General features: G+C 35.9%; 1 protein-coding gene across 3 annotated transcripts; it reads left to right on the forward strand.

Moving 5' to 3' along the window:
• The first annotated feature begins 3,788 nt into the window (after nucleotides 1-3,788).
• On the forward strand, nucleotides 3,789-10,036 carry PAP16 (purple acid phosphatase 16). Of its 3 annotated transcripts, none has more exons than XM_089386327.1 (5): nucleotides 3,791-4,137; nucleotides 6,867-7,088; nucleotides 7,728-8,010; nucleotides 8,637-8,778; nucleotides 9,672-10,036. In XM_089386327.1, the coding sequence occupies exons 1-5, from the start codon at nucleotides 3,873-3,875 to the stop codon at nucleotides 9,888-9,890; spliced, it is 1,131 nt and encodes a 376-aa protein (XP_089242453.1). In that variant the 5' UTR covers nucleotides 3,791-3,872; the 3' UTR covers nucleotides 9,891-10,036. The 3 variants fall into 3 exon arrangements, with proteins under 3 accessions (XP_089242454.1, XP_089242453.1, XP_089242452.1); XM_089386326.1 differs by having other exon boundaries at nucleotides 3,793-4,137; nucleotides 8,604-8,778; XM_089386328.1 differs by lacking the exon at nucleotides 6,867-7,088 and having other exon boundaries at nucleotides 3,789-4,137; nucleotides 8,604-8,778.
• Nucleotides 10,037-19,959: the final 9,923 nt, after the last annotated feature.

Here is a 19,959-nt window from a genome sequence, read left to right on the forward strand (position 1 = left end):
ACTAGGTAGGGTAGTGGAAAATTGCCCCCTCCTCACTCTCGAAAGTCACCCCATTTGGCGGTGGTCACTCCTTTAGTGCTATCTACCAACATGCTTCTTTCAAGGGAGATTCACACAAGAGGCTCTAGGATGATGCTATTATAGGAGAAGACTCAAGACATCCATAGTTTGAAAGAAGCTCAACAATTTTTTACCCTACTCATTGAATGTGCAAAAGAATAAGGGATGAGATACCTGGAATATGGGAAGATACTTGTTCCAATAGATCAAGTTTCCAACTCAAAGAGACCTTATGGATATGGATATCTTATTTTTATTTTTTAATTGGGAGATTAAGGTTACAAGTTATTAGAAAGGTATATCATTTAAGTGGAGGTAGTGTGGATGATGAATAGTATTTAAAAGTGCTTCATACATAGGATGTAAGGAAACAAGTTAAGAGAAAAAGACCTATAAATATTCACTAAAAGAGAAAAATTACCTCCTTACAAACAACCAACTAATCATTTTAAATGACTTAATTTTTCCTGAATAACCATGATAATTATTTTTACTACCTCTTAAATTACCATAAATTTTATCCCACATATATATATATATATATAAATAATTATATAATTGAAACCTTAAAAAAGAAATTCTAATATTATAATAAAAATGCAATAATGATCTAATATGCTTGTCTAATCAATTAAAAATTAATTTATATTACTTCCCTATGATAAATTAAAAATTAATTTATATTATAACCAAAATAACACGAGGTTAAACTTTTTATGTGTTTTGCTTTATTGATATTTTTTCAAATGTATAAAATCATATAATTTAAAATAAAATAAAGATTTAAAAAATGCAGTTCTAAGGTATGATGTTAGAATCACCTTTAAAAAAAATCCATAGGATGAAGGCAAAACAGGTTTTCTCGGTGAGTTTAGAAGGTATTTTTAAATTTCATTAATCGCTTGATAATTACAAGCGATTAACGTTGTCATATAATCATCATCTTAATATTATCAAAAGAATGATGATGTTGGATGTCTCATGGATTCACTTATGTTATTAATGACGTTTTTATTGGGTACCCATGTCATTATTATTCTCTATGGTATTTTATGGATTCTCTGCATTAATAATACAAATAGTAACATTTTTATTGGTTATACCATATTAGAATTATGGTCAATTGAGGGATTGTCGTAATCGAAATTTATAAAATATAAATTTAATTGAAGTTTATTTATTTATTATTTAATTGTTGGCTTAATTGTTTTATGTTTTATTTTTAATTTATATATAAAAAATCATATAAATTAGATAATTGATATCAAAAAATTTATTTGGTGATATATGTTATATTGTGAAACTTGAAAATAAACCTAAAAAATAATTAAATTATTAATGTTTTTATTATTAATTATAAACATAATTAATGTATAAGTGTTTATTTTTAGGTTTGGGTGGTTTTTTTTAGATTAGTGTTCATGGAATATATTTTTCGTTGGCTCAATTATATAGTTTAATTTCGAGGGTGGTTAGAGAATTGAATTCATGATTTTTCAATAGTAAAGTTGCTTTATCAATGGGGACTTGATCAATTTCAGAGCTAGAATTAATGTATGAATTAAATATATGTATATTTTAAAAAACATGTAACAATATTTTTAACCTTGGAAATTTACTCCCACTTTATTATAGATAATCTTAACCCATAAATTGGCTTTGTTACAATGTCATGGATGAATACTTGGGCTTACTAATACCACATATCCAAAAGCTTTGTTATAATATCATGGACGAATACTTTGGCTTACTAATACCACATATCCAAAAATCCCTGGCGTTCATATGACACAAGTTCATGTGACATTGTTTCAATTAATCAATTTAATTAAAAGGACAAACATAGAGGAACTTCAACTTTTTATTTGTGATTACTATTAAGAATATTTTACTAGTGACATATTGAGATTGAGTTTCAATGAATCAACACCAAAGCTAAGCAGTAATAGAGGCAGAGGTGACTAGAGCATAGTAGGTATAGAGGCATAAGAGAGACATGCGCGAGGTACATAAGTATAGGCAAAGGACATTAGAGCATGATGAATGTGGCTAGAACATAGTAGATATAGACATAAATATCTGTTAAATCAACAAATACCATTTCAAGTTGACGTTAAAACCATACCACCCACCTATTAATTATTGATAAGTAAATTTAAAGTTTGGAAACTCTATTTCACTAGGGGAACCATATAAATTATATGAATACAAATACCCATAGGCATCAATCCATAATAAAAATTAGAATAATTACTTCATGATACATCTCTTATTATCAAAATTAAAATAAAAATTAAAATCTTGGCCATGGAGATTGAGCTCCACTTTACCATGGATATTTTTAACCTGTAAATACCCTTTGTTACAATACCATGGGCCAATACTATGGCTTATCAATACCACACACCTAAGAAACAAAAACTTTGATATGACATTTTTTTAATTAGTCAAATTAATTAAAATGGTAGAAAGAACCTAACTACTTTTAAGATAAATCTTAACCTTTAATTTGTGACTAATACTAAAAATACTCTAGAATATTCAATTAACATTAAATCTCTACCATCCACTTAATAATTATTAACAATGAAATTAAAATCCTAGTTCAAAGTCTATTTCAAAATAAATCATATCAACATAAACATAAATATTTCTATTAATAGAAATATTAAAAATATTAATTCTAAATTCAGGGTTTGTGATCCATAATGAATTAAGAAAAGTCTTTCGATAGAAATCACATAACAAATTTTTTTGACCAGACTTATTGGTTCGAAACCGTTGGCCAAAAAGACTTATTGATTCCAAACATGTTGGCCGAAAATTTCTCTTATATAATTTCTACTAATTTTTTTTAAATATTAATTCTATTTATATAAAAAATCACATTTTAAATAATAAAAAATAACTATCTTTTAAAACTTTCCATTCCAAAATTCCAACCCAAAAAAACATTTCATAATTAAACTACTCAATTAAAAAATGACATTGACTATCTTTTAAAAATTTCCATCCCAAAATTCCAACCCAAAACACATTTCATACATAAATTACTCCATTAAAAAATTCTAATCTCATTTAAAAAAATAAAAAATCAAATTCACTTAAAAATTCCCATCCAAAAAACATTTCATATTTAAATTACTCCATTAAAAACTTATAATCTCATTTAAAAAAAAAAAAAAAAACAAATTCATTTAAAAATTTCCATCCCAAAATTCCAACCCAAAAGACATTTCATGGTTAAATTACTCCATTAAAAAATTATAATCTCATTAAAAAAATAAAAAATAAAAAAATATATTAAACATATCATGAAAATTACAGACTATCTCTTTTATCTATCATATTTCAAAAATATCTATCCTATAAACTCTTTTTCTTTAATCTCGTATCTGTCCCATAGACTCTCTTTAACCTCTTTCTTTAATCTCGTATCTGTCCCATAGACTCTCTTTAACCTCGTATCTATCACATAGGCTCTCTTTAGTCTCTTTCTTTCTTCTCCTCCAGACATATCCGAATATTCCACTCTTGGTAAAGATACCTTCTGCCATCATTGGTACAACTAATGTTGCAGACCAACGCTGTCGAAATTGCTTCAACGACCCTGGTTGCTTAGCTTACCTGACCTACTAACATGAGTGTGCCGTATGTAAATACATTCAATACAGTTACTGGCTGGGCAATTCTTTTACACGCAAATTAGGCGTACTGTTAAGGTAAATTGATTACTCTTGACTTGACCTTCAATCGACGTACATATTCTCCTTTTCCTCCCAGCAATTTTGTTGTTGATTGCCTTCTGGAGAATGCATTGGGCTGTCAGGATGGGTGTCGGTGTCGGTGTCGTGGGTTTCCTGATTTGTTTCCTGAGTTTTCGCCTGATAATTATTCCAGGAAACGCCACTCGATTGCTTCCCAAATACTTGAGTTTCTCTTCTGCCAATTCCACCTTCAGAATAGCAGTGTTTGCAGACTTGCACTATGGCGAAAATGCCTGGACAGACTGGGGTCCCCTGCAAGACCAGAACTCTGATCGTGTAATCTCCACTGTACTCGACACGGAAAATCCAGGTGCTTCATATATTGTTTCCCTTTAATTTTAGATGAAATTCCAAATTTGTTTATGGTTTCTGGAAGCTGTGCAAATTAATCAGTAACTGAGAAAATTTAATGAAGCACATTCTACGCTTGACAAATCATTTCTAAAAATACAATTCTATCAGAAGATACGATAAAAATACGAATTTAATGATTTTTGGCACCACCATATAGTGTAAAATACAAGGACTGGATACCGCATTCTACTCTCATAGTCCAGTCCTAATGGGCACCCTTACCAGTTCGACGTAAAGGTGTGAATTTCTACCTTGAACAGGTATGAATTTATTGATTTCTTGGTGTAAAATACATGGACTGGATACTGCGTTCAATTTTCATAGTCCAGTCCTACTGGGCACCCTTACCAGTTCGATGTAAATGTCTGGATTTCTACCTTGACATCCCCTGAAACCACACTTTGGCTCATGTCTCCTAGCCACTGCCAACCTTCGGGTCTCTCATAATATCCTGAAAATTTGACAGGCTAGGAATCAAACCCAGGATCTACCATAGCAGGTAGGGTGCTCAACCACTGAACTACATGCCCTTTCATAATATCCTGAAAATTTGACAGGCTAGGAATCAAACCCAGGATCTACCCATAGCAGGTAGGGTGCTCAACCACTGAACTACATGCCCTTTCATGATGTGCATCCTCAACGGATATGTCTATGGGTATTCTGTCTCCAACAGCTCCCCGCCCCCTAAAACCACACCCTGGGTTAGGTCTTCTAGCTGCTGCCAATCTACCAGGCTCTGATACCAGGTTGAAAATTGGTCATAATCCAACATAGCACCTACCCACGCTCTGTCATCGAGCTTTATCCCCTTTCATGACGAGCATCCTTCCTGGTTCAATCCAAAGGTGTGGATTGTTAATTTGCTACCTACAACACATCCCTTCAGTTACACTCTAGATCAGGCCTCTTAGACACTACCAACCTATGTTGAAAATCAGATAGGCTAGAAATTAAACCTAGGACCTGCCACAAGCTGGTGCGCTGCTCAATGGTACTGGGTACATGCCCTTGCATAGTGTACATCCTTGTCTGTTTGATCTAAGTATGTGGATCACACCTGTAACATGTCTCGTAGCCATCATCATAACCATCCTACCTGCCTCTGACACTATGATCAGAATTGAACTTGTTAGGAACTTAGAAATGGAACCTAAGACCCAGCCCTGCTAGGTGACCTTCTCTACCACTAAGTCACAAGCCCTTCAATCATGGCCATCCTTACTGGTTTCAGTGATTTGATCTAAAGGTGTGAATTGCTACCTCTAACAATGCCCTCCAGAGTCTAGCCACACTTCAGGGCTCAATCTTCCTAGCTATTACCAGGTGGGTTGCTATATGGTTCATCTTCATACCCTTTCATGACGCATCCTTACTGGGTGCTAAAGGTGTGGATTGCAACGTCCAAAACTTCACTCCAACCACACTTTAGCTCAAGCCTCTCGAGCCTCTTAGCTACCAGTACCACCAATCTAGGCACTTTGCAGCTCAAGCTTCCTAGCCATTACCTGATGGGTTGCTCTACGACTGAGCTTCATGCCCTTTCATGACGCATCCTTGCTGGGTTCTAAAAGTGTGGATTGCAGCGTCCAACACTTCACTCCAACCACACTTCAAGCCTCTTAGCTACCACCAATCTACTTAGATCTGATGCCATGCTGAAAATATGAAACAACGGGAATGGAACGCAAGACATGCCCCCAGCTGCAACTGGTGTGCTGATTTACTGAGATACTTTCCCTTTCATACCATGCATCTATACCGGCACTATCTAAAGGTGTGGATTTCTATCTCTAATGTCGTTCCTCAAGTCACACTTTGGCTCAGTCGTCCTGTCAGTTCGTCCCTAGCCACTGCGATACCATGTTAAAAATTGGACAGGTTAGTAATTGAACACATGACCTACCACTAGCTGGTTGGCTGCTCTACCACTAAGCTACATACCCTTTCATGATGAACAGCATTATTGATTTATTTTAGAGGTGTTGATCGATGTTTCCAACACTCCCCCTTAAGCCACACTTTGGCTCATGCCTCTTAACCATCACCAACCTTTTTGGCTTTGTTGACATGTTGAAAATTGGACAAGCTAGGAGTCAATTACAGGACCTGCCCTCGGCTGGTGAGCTGCTCAACCATTGAATTACACATCCTTTCATGACGGGCAGCCTTACTGGTTTGATCTAAAACTCTGTATTGTTAACGCCAACACTATCATTTGACCGTTTAGCTGTGAAACGCTGCTTTAAAATTGCTTTCTTGTTTTTTAATGTGATTAGTTCTTTGCCTGAGAGGGGCTGAAAATATGAAATTATGAATCTCTATTTATACCAAGTTCTATAACTCTTAGAGTTGCATAAAATTCATGTGTGGTATTGCTATCAAGAATAAATATCTTGATAAAAATTAGCCTGGTCATTTTACTTGCTGGTGGTTCCTTCCTCCAAATGGGTGATTCTTTTTTATATAGATTATGGGTTGAATCTATGATACTATAATCCAAACTTTTTAAGACGTATTTAAATATAACATTATTTAGTTAACGAAGGAGGAAAATCTAGTGTTTAAGCATGTTTGAATCTATGTAAACAGCTTTGGTTGTTTATCAGAGTTCATGGCAGTCATATGATTTGATTTAATTTTGAAAAAGAATAAAGACATACTAGCTGTAAGTGGCTATTGCAGATTTTGTGGTTTATCTTGGAGATGTCATTACGGCAAACAATTTGGCGATGCCGAATGCAAGCAATTATTGGAAGATGGCCATTTCACCCACTAGGAATAAGAACATACCCTGGGCTTCTTTGTTTGGTAACCATGATGATATGGCATTTGAATGGCCTGAGGAATGGTTTGGAAGCTTGGGAGTTCCTAGCGTTCAGTGCTCGAGTTCTCAAACAGCAACAGGTAATATGTGTTTTTGTGACTACTCCCATCTGGGCTTCCAATGATAGAAACGCTCCATAATTTTTACATTTTCGGGTAATCCATCTGCAATCAAATCGTTACCCTTGTGATCCATTAAATAGCTTCCGGGTTCCTCTTTCTTAGGTTTTAGGGCCTTAGAAAATATTTGCTGCTTTTGTTAGAATGAGAATCTGAACTTTAGAGCTCTTGAATCAGATTTGCCTTTCATCTTCTACATTTTTCCCACCAACATTTTTTAGACGTGTTTCACTATAGGCTATAAAGCAGAGATTTATAACAACGGCCATGCATATTCCTCATACTCTGATACACTGCGTGGGAGTTTCATGCAAACTCTCTTTTAGCGTTGTTTTGTTTTTCACATGACAAATTTTGGAAGTAGGCAGCTGAATCTTTTGGCCGTTGAATTCTGAAGCTTCATCCAGTGTGTTTTGGCCCAATTTTCTCCGAGGCACAAAACATGAGGCTCTGATATGAGTCCTCCAAAAGCATTATACTTTCATTTTGGTGTTAATGTGTACTTTTTGAATTAGCTAGACTTTGGAGGGATTCACATGTTCCCTGAAGTTTGAAAGAAATTAAAGCGTTTTGACTTCAATTTCCATTGTTTTTGCTCAGGATGTGAGCAAGTGTCTGATTGCTATTTCCAAGGGACAACCCGTGCTGAGTTAATTCAGATGGATGTGCAACACAATTTGTCTCACTCGTCATATGGGCCTAAAAGTCTCTGGCCCAGTGTCTCAAATTACGTGCTTGAAATTACCTCTTATAAGCATCCCGAGTTGCCGGCAGCCATTCTTTACTTCTTAGATTCTGGTGGTGGGTCTTACCCTGAAGTAATTTCAGCCACTCAAGCAAGATGGTTTCAACAAACATCGGCCCAAAGGAATCCAGGTGCAAGGTAATAACAGATATGCATAAGTAGGCTTAGTTACTGATTGCAAGGGCAGAAAACCATTTAACCTTGTGTGTTCTCTTGGATTTATTCAACTCAATTAGGACATTAGCTTTCACTCAACTCAAACATGATGAGGTATTTGCAGAACTAGTAGTGGATCAGTTCGCTTTTCTTGTATATAATTCACATTTAGCTCTTTAGCTTTCAAGTGTGTTGTTTGTTGTCTTAATACAAGCATGACTGACAGTAGATATGAATAAAATGATTTTCTGCTGACAAAGGTATGCTGAGGTAGGATTAACCATTTTCTAAGGGGGTTCTTCTTTGGTTTGGCGACGATGATATGCTTTCTGTCCCATGATTGATGCTTGTGCAAAATACTTTCTAATTATTTTCTAGGGATAGGATGCCCAGCATTTGTATCGGCCAATTTCTCATTAAATTAGTTGATTTAATTGGCTGTTGAATAGTCTTTGACAACTTAAAACTATAGATTATCATGTAAATGCATTGCCAAAATTTGATGAGTAATTGCTTGCATTCTCAGCTGAAATGTACAACATGATTATGTCGAAGGCTACTTTTATTGATTGCAGGATTCCTGAAATTGTTTTTTGGCATATACCTAGCCAAGCCTACGGAAAAATTGCCCCTTCTCCTGGCAGCCCAATAAAGCAGCCTTGTGTGGGCTCCATAAATCTAGAAGCAGTTGCTCCGCAAGCAGCTGAATATGGGATTATGGATATCTTGACAAATAGAACTTCAGTGAAGGTATGCATCTACATATCCAAACTAGTCAGTTTCATCCTTTCCATACTGAGGAATTTTATTTTTGTCATTTGTTTTGCTATGTGAGAAATTTGATGTAGGGCTGCTTTGCATAGGAAGAAAAATTTCAGTAATTTGGGACTCTTATTTTTTTTTTCTCTCTCCCTGATAAAACATCGATCATGGCTAATATTAGATGATTTTCACTAGCGTTGTAGTGCTTTTGCAGTGCCTTCTTAGTACATTGTGATTTTTGTTAAGAAATTGTACTTTGCTTTACTATGATTGCATTTAGAGAAGTGAGGTGCATTCTACAGCTCAGTATTGAAGAGATTATAACATCTGTTCCATGTCCATAATGCTGATGTCAACATACATCCTCTCAAGATAATCTAAAAACATAATAATATTAATCATATCAATAGGAAATCATATTAACTATAAGAAGAGGAAGAATCTGAGACAATTCTGTTGACACTATGCATGGCTGTTTAAAATCATCAACCCACAGTATTAATGGTGAGTTGCCTGATATATATCAATGTAGATCCATCGTAACTCAAAATATTTTAAGTATGAAGAGATTTACATCTCAATTGTTTTTTAGATTGTTCTTGGTGCTTAATAGATCTGAATTTAGAATAGATCTACACTTAAATATTCCTAGAACATATTTTGACTAAACTTATTCTAGCTTACTGGATAGTACAAAATATCTGTTCTGCTGGATTCCGAGGGTTGCATCTCTCTTGCACATTAAACTTCTGTTATAAAAAATCTAACCTGTTAAGAACATGAGGCAATGGAAGCTCGAAAGGAGTTTATTCCATAGCCATTTTTTCCAGTTGAGTCAAGAACCCATTTCTACTGTGACTCATTCCTACTGGTATTTGCAGGCTGTTATAGTTGGCCATAATCATGGTTTGGACTGGTGCTGCCCATACAAGAGTCTGTGGCTTTGTTTTGCTCGACATACTGGTTATGGAGGTTATGGCAGCTGGCCAAGAGGAGCCAGGATTCTGGAGCTTGTTGAAGAACCTTTTGCAGTGAATTCATGGATTAGAATGGAGGATGGGACAACACATAGTAAGATTACATTAGCTTCCAAAGTTTAATTGTTCGTTTACTACTGATTAACTATTGCTGTTAATCCGTAGTTCTGTTAGAATCTGAGCTGTGTAAGGTTGGCTTTACACGTCATTCCAATAATAAAGGAAGTTTTATCTGCAGAGGAAAATTTAATAGTATGATCTTGACCTCACCCGCTTTGCTTAACAAAATTTCAATGGCTCTTTTTAATTGCTGATTTAGGATTGCTTGACAAAATTATCTCCATTTTCTGTGGCCAAAATTACTAGTAATAATCTGGCGTTTAGTGTATTAGCTTGCAACTATGTAGTATTTTAATATATTAGTATTGGAACTTGATTGATTATAAAAAAAGTTGAATCCTAAGGACTTCGAATGGAAAATTGAATATGAATGATCAAATTAAAAAAAATAAACTCAACCAAAACTCAATGGCATTTTTTAATCCCTGATTTAAGCTTGCTAAAGTTATCTCCATTTTCTGTGACTGAAATTACTAGTAATAACTTGGGATTTATTATATCAGATTGCAATTATTGAGCTGAGAGGCTTATTCTACAGATTCTACAGCCCATTATGATGTGTAAGCTGTCCGTCTGTCATCAAAGTTGAAATTTTGCTCAACCAAAATAAAAAATCTAAAATTAAAAAAATTAAAAACTATGCAAAACATTTAGATAATGTAGGCTCATAAAAAAATTTGCACTTGAAAAAATTGGATCCCTCTGGGCTCATGTTAGATCCGTATTTAAAATGGATCTATGTGTAACGCTTTTGGGTCCGTCATCAAAGTTGAAATTTTACTCATGTCTGCCAAAATAAAAATTTTAAAAAATCTAAAAATAAAAATAAATGAATAACTATATAAAACATTTAAATTTGCACGTGAAGAAATTGGATCACTCTTGGCTCATGTTAGATCAGGATTTAAGATGGATCTATGCTGGTATATGCACTTTGAATGTAAATTAAAAAATAAATTCCTTTCAACTTTAAGGTCATGGCTAGCATACATCAAATTGGTGTTTAAGACCCCTTTGTTTGTGGGACAATGGACTCATCTTTGATTTTGAGTAGAAGGCATACATACTCTATTCCCTTTGGATTTAATCTGTGACCTTTTAATAAAAGACATATGTTCTTAACCATTAAACCCACTCAAACTCTAAAAAAAACAATGCTAAAAAAAGAGTTTCTACTTTATAATTTATAAAAACATACTCTAACCCACCTATTCTATATTAATGATGAAATTAAAAAAAATAAATTTGACATTTTTTCCGTCTAAATATCAGCTAATGGATGTTTATATGTCAAAATTACTCATTCTCACATAAGCCAGGTTGATATTCGTCTAGGAACTTATTTATGAAATAATGAAGCATATAGCATCATTAGCAGCCACTTCAACATTTCTGGGACATACTCTCTAGAAAAAAGTAGAATACATCTAAAGCTGGAAACAATTTGTGCCACCTACACTAAACACTGCATAGCCATGGTATTAGATGGTTCCAACAAGAGGAAGGAGGTGTATAATTCTGGAAACAAATTGCGCAATATAATATGAAAACTACATAGCCACAATATTTGATGGTTGAATTCCACCTGCAATGATTTATTAAATGTTTGTTTGTCATCTTAAATCATAGATGCGAAGCATGGACATTCAAAGTGTAACACTCCCAAGTTGCATAAAGTTCCATGAAGATTATTATGTTTGTTTTAGATGCGAAGCATGGACATTTAAAGTGTAACACTCCTAAGTTGCATAAAGTTCCATGAAGATTATTATGTTTGTTTTTACTAAAAGGATATTTTAAATGTTATTTAATTTGATAAAGATATTATTGGAAAGAGCCAAAAAACATATGTGGTAATTACCTAAATTATAGGTGGTAATATTTTAAATAAAACTGTTTGTTCATTTAAAAGAATAGTGGCCAAGAAGTAGTTACCCTCTGCCTGAGAGAGGTAATATAGAGAGGGGCAAGGAGCAGAAAAGGCTCCTAGAGCTGGGTGGAATAAACCAATGGGAGAAACTTGCTCAGTGCAGTCAGCAAAGAGTACAATTGGAGGCTGGATCGTAGTCCTAAGGCCTTGGTACAGACTGTAACTGGATTAGATCCAGCATGGAAAAGATTGAAGGTGCTCGGGGGAGAGTCTGGACGTGATTGCCAAACTTGTGGCTGGGAGGAGAGACCTTTCAGAAATATTGTTTTTACAGGTTAACGGTCAAACTGAGGTAGCAAGTTTCATAATAGACTTAATGTCAAATCATAAATAGTATTATATATAGTAGTCATTATTATCTGTTTACCAGGTTAATTAGAATACTGAAGAAGAAGCCATCAAAAGTATCATTGTTGAACTGTAATTACAACTTTTCATAGTAACTATTCATGTATGTGCAATAAATTCATTATTTTAGACTGTAGCTATTAACATTGAATGCACAAGAAAGTGATTACGATCATAAACTATTTTCGTAACAGTTTTGAACGCTTCTGAAAAGTCCACAGAAGACAGACCCTTTGATAGCGATTACATGATTAAATTAACATGAAACATAAACTATCACTTGGAGCAGAGTTAGGAAAAGCTTGGATTGTGACAAAATCTCTGAACATGCTAAACATACATAATTGTAATTTCAGAAGAAACCCGAAAGTGAAAATCGTGATGCAATATGTAGATTCTATGTTTTAGCCATTGAAACCCAAAGAAAGAAAATAACATAGCTACCACAAGTCAACCGAAATTCATAGCCTCAAGAAATCTCTAAACATATATGTATATAAAAAAAAACTGAAACCGGCAGCAAGATACGAAACCCCATTGTAGAGCTGCTACAACCTAACCCTATTGTTCATATTTAAAGATTACGCGCCAGAACAGGTGTTTGTCGCTTAAACTGCTTACACCCTTCATACAAACATAAATAAATCATTTCTGTGAATGGAAATGCAATAAATAGGTATTGAGATAAGCCTCAACTAGCCGAGCAACGGCATCGCCCTTAGGGTTTGAAAATTACTATTACATACTAACTCTAACATAAAATAACCACTCGAAAGTCTGTTTAAGTTCATTACGATTACAGTTCATGAGGACCGGACCAGTAAAATAACCCACAAACACAAGGTGTCACGAGAGACCGTGACTGGATATGCAAGTCCTTCATTTACAAATAAAAAGAAAACGATCTCGTAAATCCTATGACCAGAGTCTAGCCCCAACTCGAAATGCAAAGGTAACAATGTGAGAGTTTGGGTACTTAAAAGCCGAAAGACCAAACTCTAAAACCTCCTGAGTATAGCATACCTGCAAGCCAACAGAAGGTAAGGTTAGGCTGGCATGTAGGGTTAAAATTGGCGGTTCATCTCTAGAAACTTAGATAACAAAAGATATAGATATGGGTTTACCTGAGATAGAAGCACGCCTTCGGTAAGTCACCCCCTACAAAGGAAAATGAGAACTCTGTGTTAGCAACCGGAAAGCCATTCCAGAGGAGTGTAAACCTTAGAAAAAAAGCATGAATAGAGGTCAACCATTCAAACATTCACCTGATGTTTAACAACTTACCAAAGGCAGATGAGACGGGGGGGTCTGTTGACTTCCTTCATCCTTGGAATTGTTCCAGTCACCTCTGTACAGCAGTAAGACAAAACCCTAATTTCTTTCCTAATTATAAACAATTCTTTTCAAGCAGTGAACCTTTGAACAAGTAAAGTCTTTTGAGACAGCTGAGAGAGGGTTACCTTGCTTGGTTCGATCGACAAACCCTCCTGCCCTTAATCCTCGCGAAGCGCCATTGGCAGAGCTTCGCTAAACGCCACAACCAAAAACCTTGCAGAACAGTGCGAAGTTGGAGTATGCCAGAAACAATGAGGAGGGCCAGCGCCGATGCGGGCAGTTGGTTAGGGCAATCTCAAACCCATCCCTGCCATTGGATCGAGGGTGGAGATCCACAATAGCTGGCGGACGCACACCTAAGTCCTGTCCCTTGGCATGTACAAGCACTGCGTGGAGGCACGGATAATGGCCAACACAACACGACTGCATGTAAAGCCATGCGCACATAGACCTGCCGTGGTAATAGCCATTAATCACATTCAATGATAGGTACAACAAGCAGGTGGCATATCCCTCGGCGTTAAATGCCATTAAACATGTGAAATATTTGTATGTATGCAGAATGATTAGTGATTAGATGGGGAACAATTCGAGGCATATAATTTTTTTTTTTTTTTTTTACTATGTTTATTTCGGTTTTGTAAAGTTTTGATGTTACAAATGGTATCAGAGTCAAGTTCGTACACTGAGGCCCTTTGGGAGTAGCTATGTACAGGAATTGTGTGCTTGAATTTTAATTAAAATACTTATGTGTGAATACAGATAACAAAAAAAAAATATCACACCAACAAAAAGGACAATAAGTTCAACATGTAGAAGAACTCAGGACCACTTGAATCACCCGGGTCAACCCATGTGAATGCTAACCTAGATATTTGGATTCATCTGGGCGAGGAATCCCGGCAAGCCAATGTAGTATTACTCGAAATGGTGCAGCAGTTGCGTGTGGAAATGACTAGTTTGAGAACAGAGAATGAACGCTAGCGTTTAGAACAGGAAAAAATCTTAAGAAGTTTGTCCAACTGACAAAATCAGCGCCATCCAGATCCCAGCGTAGAGGATCGAGAAAAGACCTCGACCACTCAGCGTAGGGAAGAAAACAATGAATCTACCGAAAGAAATAGAGAGGAAGATGAGGGGTGCTCAGTGAATGTATCTGACCAACAGCTAAATAAGAAGCAAAAGTCAGAACCATAGACAGAATTACAAGGAGAGTTTAAGAAAATTAAGCCTTCCCTTTTTGAGGGAGAATCTGAAGAAGCTGTGGAAGCCTAGTTAATCGATATGGGCAAATACTTCAAGATTTATGAATATCCTGAAAAACTGAAGGCACGATTGGCAGTTTATCAACTGAGAGGGAAAGCGACTCTGGTGGGAAGAAATCAAAACAATAAGGAAAATTGATGAAGAACAGGTCACATTGAATGAATTTCAAAAACATTTCAAGGATAAATATCTAACTGAACGCTATTATGATGAGAAAGCGAAATAATTCCATGAGCTAAGATTGGGAACCTTAACCATGGATGAATACGTGACCAGATTCATATCCTTACTCTGCTACGTGCCTTACATGCAAGAGGAAAAGGCCAAAATTCAACGTTTTATTCGCAGCTTACCAAACTTTATGAAGGAGAAACTGGAATTTCACTACCCTAAGACAATGGATGATGCTGTGAGGAAGGCCTGCATTTGCTATCAGCAAATGAAACAAAGGAATTAAGGGCCAAAAGGAGGATCAAGTAAGAATTGTAGAAGCCCAATCCCAAGCAGACACCCGAAATTTGTTAATCATAAGAATACACAGCGAAAGGTTTTCAACAGGTTTCTAGCCAGAAATCCACCTAGAACTGCATATTCTGAGAATAGGCCAGCTGAAGGGGTCACAAAATCTGCCAACGATCAGCAATCATAACTGCCACTACAGTGCTGCGTTGCGGAGAACCCCATTATTACAAAAATTGTCCACAAAGAGCTAGAATAGAACAGTTATCAAACATGCAAGAAGCATTCTCATTTGGCAAAGTGGCGAGGAGCATACCTAGAATTAATGCTGCTTTGGATGATCATCAGGCCGAATTCCAGCCCACAATGATTGAATGTGAAGGTATGATTGCTAAGCAACCTGTTTCTGTTTTATTTTACCCATGTGCTAGCTTAAGCTATGTCAGTCCTAAAGTGGTTGAAAAATGTCAATTAGTAAGCATAAAATTTTCAAAACCTTGGCTAGTACAACTAGCCACTGGAACAAAGAGGAAAGTTAATGCCAAGACAGAACGTTGTCCCATAACCATTTATGGGCAGCCTATTTATGTTGATGTTAATATATTACCTTTGGGCTCTAATGACATACTAATCGAGATGGACTGGTTGGAAAAATGTTGGTCTCTAGTAGACTGTAAACAGAACACTGTAAATTTTGTTTTAGAATCAGGTCAACAGAGGGAATTACAAGGAATAAAAACCTGCACCAAGCTCCGTCCTATTACTGCCAATCAATTAGAAAAATGCATTAGGAAAGGGTGTCAAATTTACATCGTGCAGGTGGGGTTTACAAACTCTAAAAATAAAATGACCTCGCTAGAAAATATTCCTGTAATTCAGGATTTTGTAGATGTCTTTCTGGAAAATATTCCTAGCTTACCACCCAAGCGAGATATTGACTTCACCATTGAGTTAATTCTAGGTGCAACCCCCATATCCAGAGCTCCTTATCACATAAGCATCCCTGAATTGACAGAGTTCAAAATGAAATTACAAGAGCTTCTAGATAAAAAAATATATTTGCCCCAGTGTGTCCCCTTGGGGAGCTCCTGTATTATTTGTACGGAAAAAGGATGGGACCCTCAGATTGTGCATCGATTATCGACAATTGAACAAGCTAACCATAAAAAATAAGTATGCTTTACCACGTATTGATGATCTATTTGATCAGGGACAAGGAGCTAAGGTATTCTCGAAAATCGATCTAAGATCTCGTTACCACCAGATAAGAATAAAAGATGAAGACATTTACAAAACGACTTTTCGTACTCGTTATGGTCGTTATGAGTTTGTGGTATTGCCGTTTGGCCTCACAAACGCTCTAGCTACCTTTATGAGTCTAATGCATGGTATTTTCCAGCCCTACCTGAATAAGTTTGTGTTGATTTTCATGGATGATATCTTAATATATTCGAAGAACCAGGGGGAACACAAAGAACACTTGAGAATAGTGTTACAGACATTAAGGGAAAACCAGTTGTACACCAAGTTCAACAAGTGTGACTTCTTCAAAGATCAAATTTAGTGTTTGGGTCACGTCATATCCGCAGAAGGCATTGCAGTAGACCCATAAAAGATCAAAACAATCATGGAATGGACAACCCTTAAGAATGTCGATGATATTAGATCATTCTTTGGATTAACTAGATATTATCGTAGATTCATCGAGGGGTTTTCAAAGATCGCTTTTCCAATGACATATTTGCAGAAAAAGGGACGTGCTTACCAATGGACAACAACTTGTCAGCAAAGATTTGAAAAGTTAAAACATCTGCTTACTACCGCACCAGTATTAAAAGTAGTAGATCTAGAAAAGTCCTTCGTAGTTTGCATGGATGCAAGCAAGGAAGGTGTTGGTGGGGTGTTGACACAGGAGGCCCGGAAAAGTGATTGCTTATGAATCTTGAAAGTTGAAGGAGTACAAGCAACAATATTCAGCGTATGACCTTGAATTGACAGCGGTAGTACATGCACTCAAAATGTGAAGGCATTACCTTTTGGGGAAGAAATTTTTGTTGCTAATCGATCATAGCAGCCTTACCAATTTCTTCAATCAATCTAGCCTAAATGCCAGACAAGCTAGATGGACGGCTTTCTTGCAAATTCGACTTTGAAATGAAACATTTAAAGGGGAAAGAAAACTGTGTGGTTGACACATTAAGCAGAAAATTGAATTGTATCTATAAGATCCGAATGAGCCAAGCAACATCAAATATTCCTGAAATCATAAAGGAGGCAGCTAATAAGGATCCGGAATATACTTTCCTTTGGAAACAAACAAAAGAAGCCCTAGGAAAGAAGAAAAATCAGAATTTGGAATAAATTCCGATGATCTTCTCACTTTTAAAAACATAATTTATATTCCAAATCAGACCTTGATTAAACTGTTAATTTTGGATGAGTTTCATAAGAAACCTTGTGTTGGTCACCCAGGCTATCAGAAAATGTTTTCAGCCATTAAGAGGGGGTATTTTTGGCCCGGATTGAGGAAGGATATTGTAGAATACTTGTCCAAATGTTTGGAGTCTCAACTAGTTAAAATGGAACATCAACATCCCGCTGGATTGTTACAACCATTACCCATTCCGGAATCGAAATGGGAGACTATATCCTTGGATTTCATTAGTGGTTTACCCCGAACAAGGAAGCAACATGATTCTATTATGGTTGTGGTAGACAAGTTGAGTAAAACAGGCCACTTCATACCTGTGAAATCCACTTTTAAAATAGTGGAAATCACATAAATATTTATGAAGGAGATATTTCGCTTGCATGGGATACCCAAGGTAGTGATTTCGGATAGAGACGTAAAATTCACATCCACCTTCTGGAAGACTCTTTTTGCAGGACTAGGTACTCAAGTCCAGTTTAGTACTGCCTACCATCCTCAAATGGATGGACAAACTGAATGAGTAAATCAGGTGTTAGAAGACATGCTACGCATGTTTGTGATGCAACAGCCACACAAGTGGGAGGACTACCTCCATCTAGTGGAATTTGCATATAACAACGGACATCACAAATCACTAGGCATGAGCCCTTTCGAGGTGTTGTATGGAAGAAAGTGTCGAGTACCCATAGACTGGAATAACCCAGTAAATAAGCTAGCACTAGGTCCTGACATGCTAGCAGAAATGGAGGAGGCTGTTAAGAAAGTCCGACAAAATTTAAGAGTAGCTCAAGATAGACAGAAGATGTATGCGGATAAAAAAAGGACTTACAGGGAATTTCAACCAGGGGATCATGTCTCCCTGAGGGTGAAGTCTCGGAAAAGTTCTTTGCAGTGGCAGGGTTGTGCCAAATTATCGCCCCGGTATTGCGGACCCTTTCAGGTCTTAGAAAGAATTGGACTGATGGCCTATAAACTTGTGCTACCTAGTCACATTCGGGTCCACACTGTATTTCATGTATCCTTACTAAAGAAATATGTGTATAACCCTCAACAAATTATTGATTGGGGAAATATTCAGGTAAAGTGGTTAAGGGGTAAAGACTGGATATATATATATGTATACATTTTTTTTTGATAGATATAACTGAGAATTGTTTTATGGCGCAGGTCGAACCGGAAGGAGAGTTCCTGGCCGAACCTCTTCGTATTCTCGATCGGTGGGAAACCAACTTGCGGAAGCGAGCCATCACCTAGGTTAAAGTGAAATGGAAGCACTTTAGCCCAGAAGAGGCTACTTGGGAAGAGGAGGAATTCATGCGAAAGGCCTATCCCACATTATTTCTTGAAGAGGAAGAGAACACCAGGGACGGTGTTCTGCACAAGGGGGGGAGATGTAACACCCCCAAAAATACTTCTGGGATAAAAATAGCTTTTACTTTTATTTATTGATGGAAGAACAACATCACGAATATTTTCTTTTGAAACTCCCTCTTGCAAAAGTAAGTAACCTGGGAAGTCTTAGAGAAGGACAAGCAATGACATGACTCATAAATTGGTTTAATTTTGGGACTTCAACATGGTCGTCGAAGTTATGAGAAAAAAGAAGTGAGGGGCTTGGGAAAGTAATATATTTTGTTATAATAATTCATAAGGTGACTTGTATTTTTAAATGAATCATAGGATTAATAATTTTTGTGTTAACTATATTTTATTATTGATTAATCTAAATAAAAGTAAAAGGAATCAATATGAATTCTTATCTTTTTAAAATTTAATTTGATGGAGTGGATGGAAAGATAAGCGCTTCATTTAATAAAAAAATGGTGAATCTAAATAGAAATAAAAGGAAGTAGCAATAATTTTTATTCATTTTAGGTTTAATTAGTTGACTTGGATGGGAAGCAAAGCATTCAATTTAATAAAGACTTGGTGGGAAGAAGAATATCATGTAGGATTAACCGTGTATAAATCTAAAAGAAAAATTAGAAATGATGTCTCATATTTAATAAGTTAAATCAAAGAAGAAATAAAAGGATTTAGTAAGAATTCTTATTTATTTTAGGTTTGATTAGTTGGCTCAAATGGGAAGAGAAGTACTGCATTTAATAAACAAGACTTGGTGGAAATGAAAACATTTAATCACTCTCTTGGATGGGAAGAAAAGCATTCAATTAAATAAAGAGTTGGTGAGAAGAAGAATATCTTATACGATCAAACCATTTATAAATCTAAAAGAAATTTTCAAAAGAATATATCATATTTTGTCAGACCAGGTTTGAGTAACTCGAATTATGTTTTGCATT

This window comes from Pinus tabuliformis, chromosome Q, assembly GCF_031772625.1.
Source record: "Pinus tabuliformis cultivar Carrire ecotype Pingquan chromosome Q, CPIR1, whole genome shotgun sequence".
In the NCBI taxonomy this organism is placed as follows: domain Eukaryota; kingdom Viridiplantae; phylum Streptophyta; class Pinopsida; order Pinales; family Pinaceae; genus Pinus; species Pinus tabuliformis.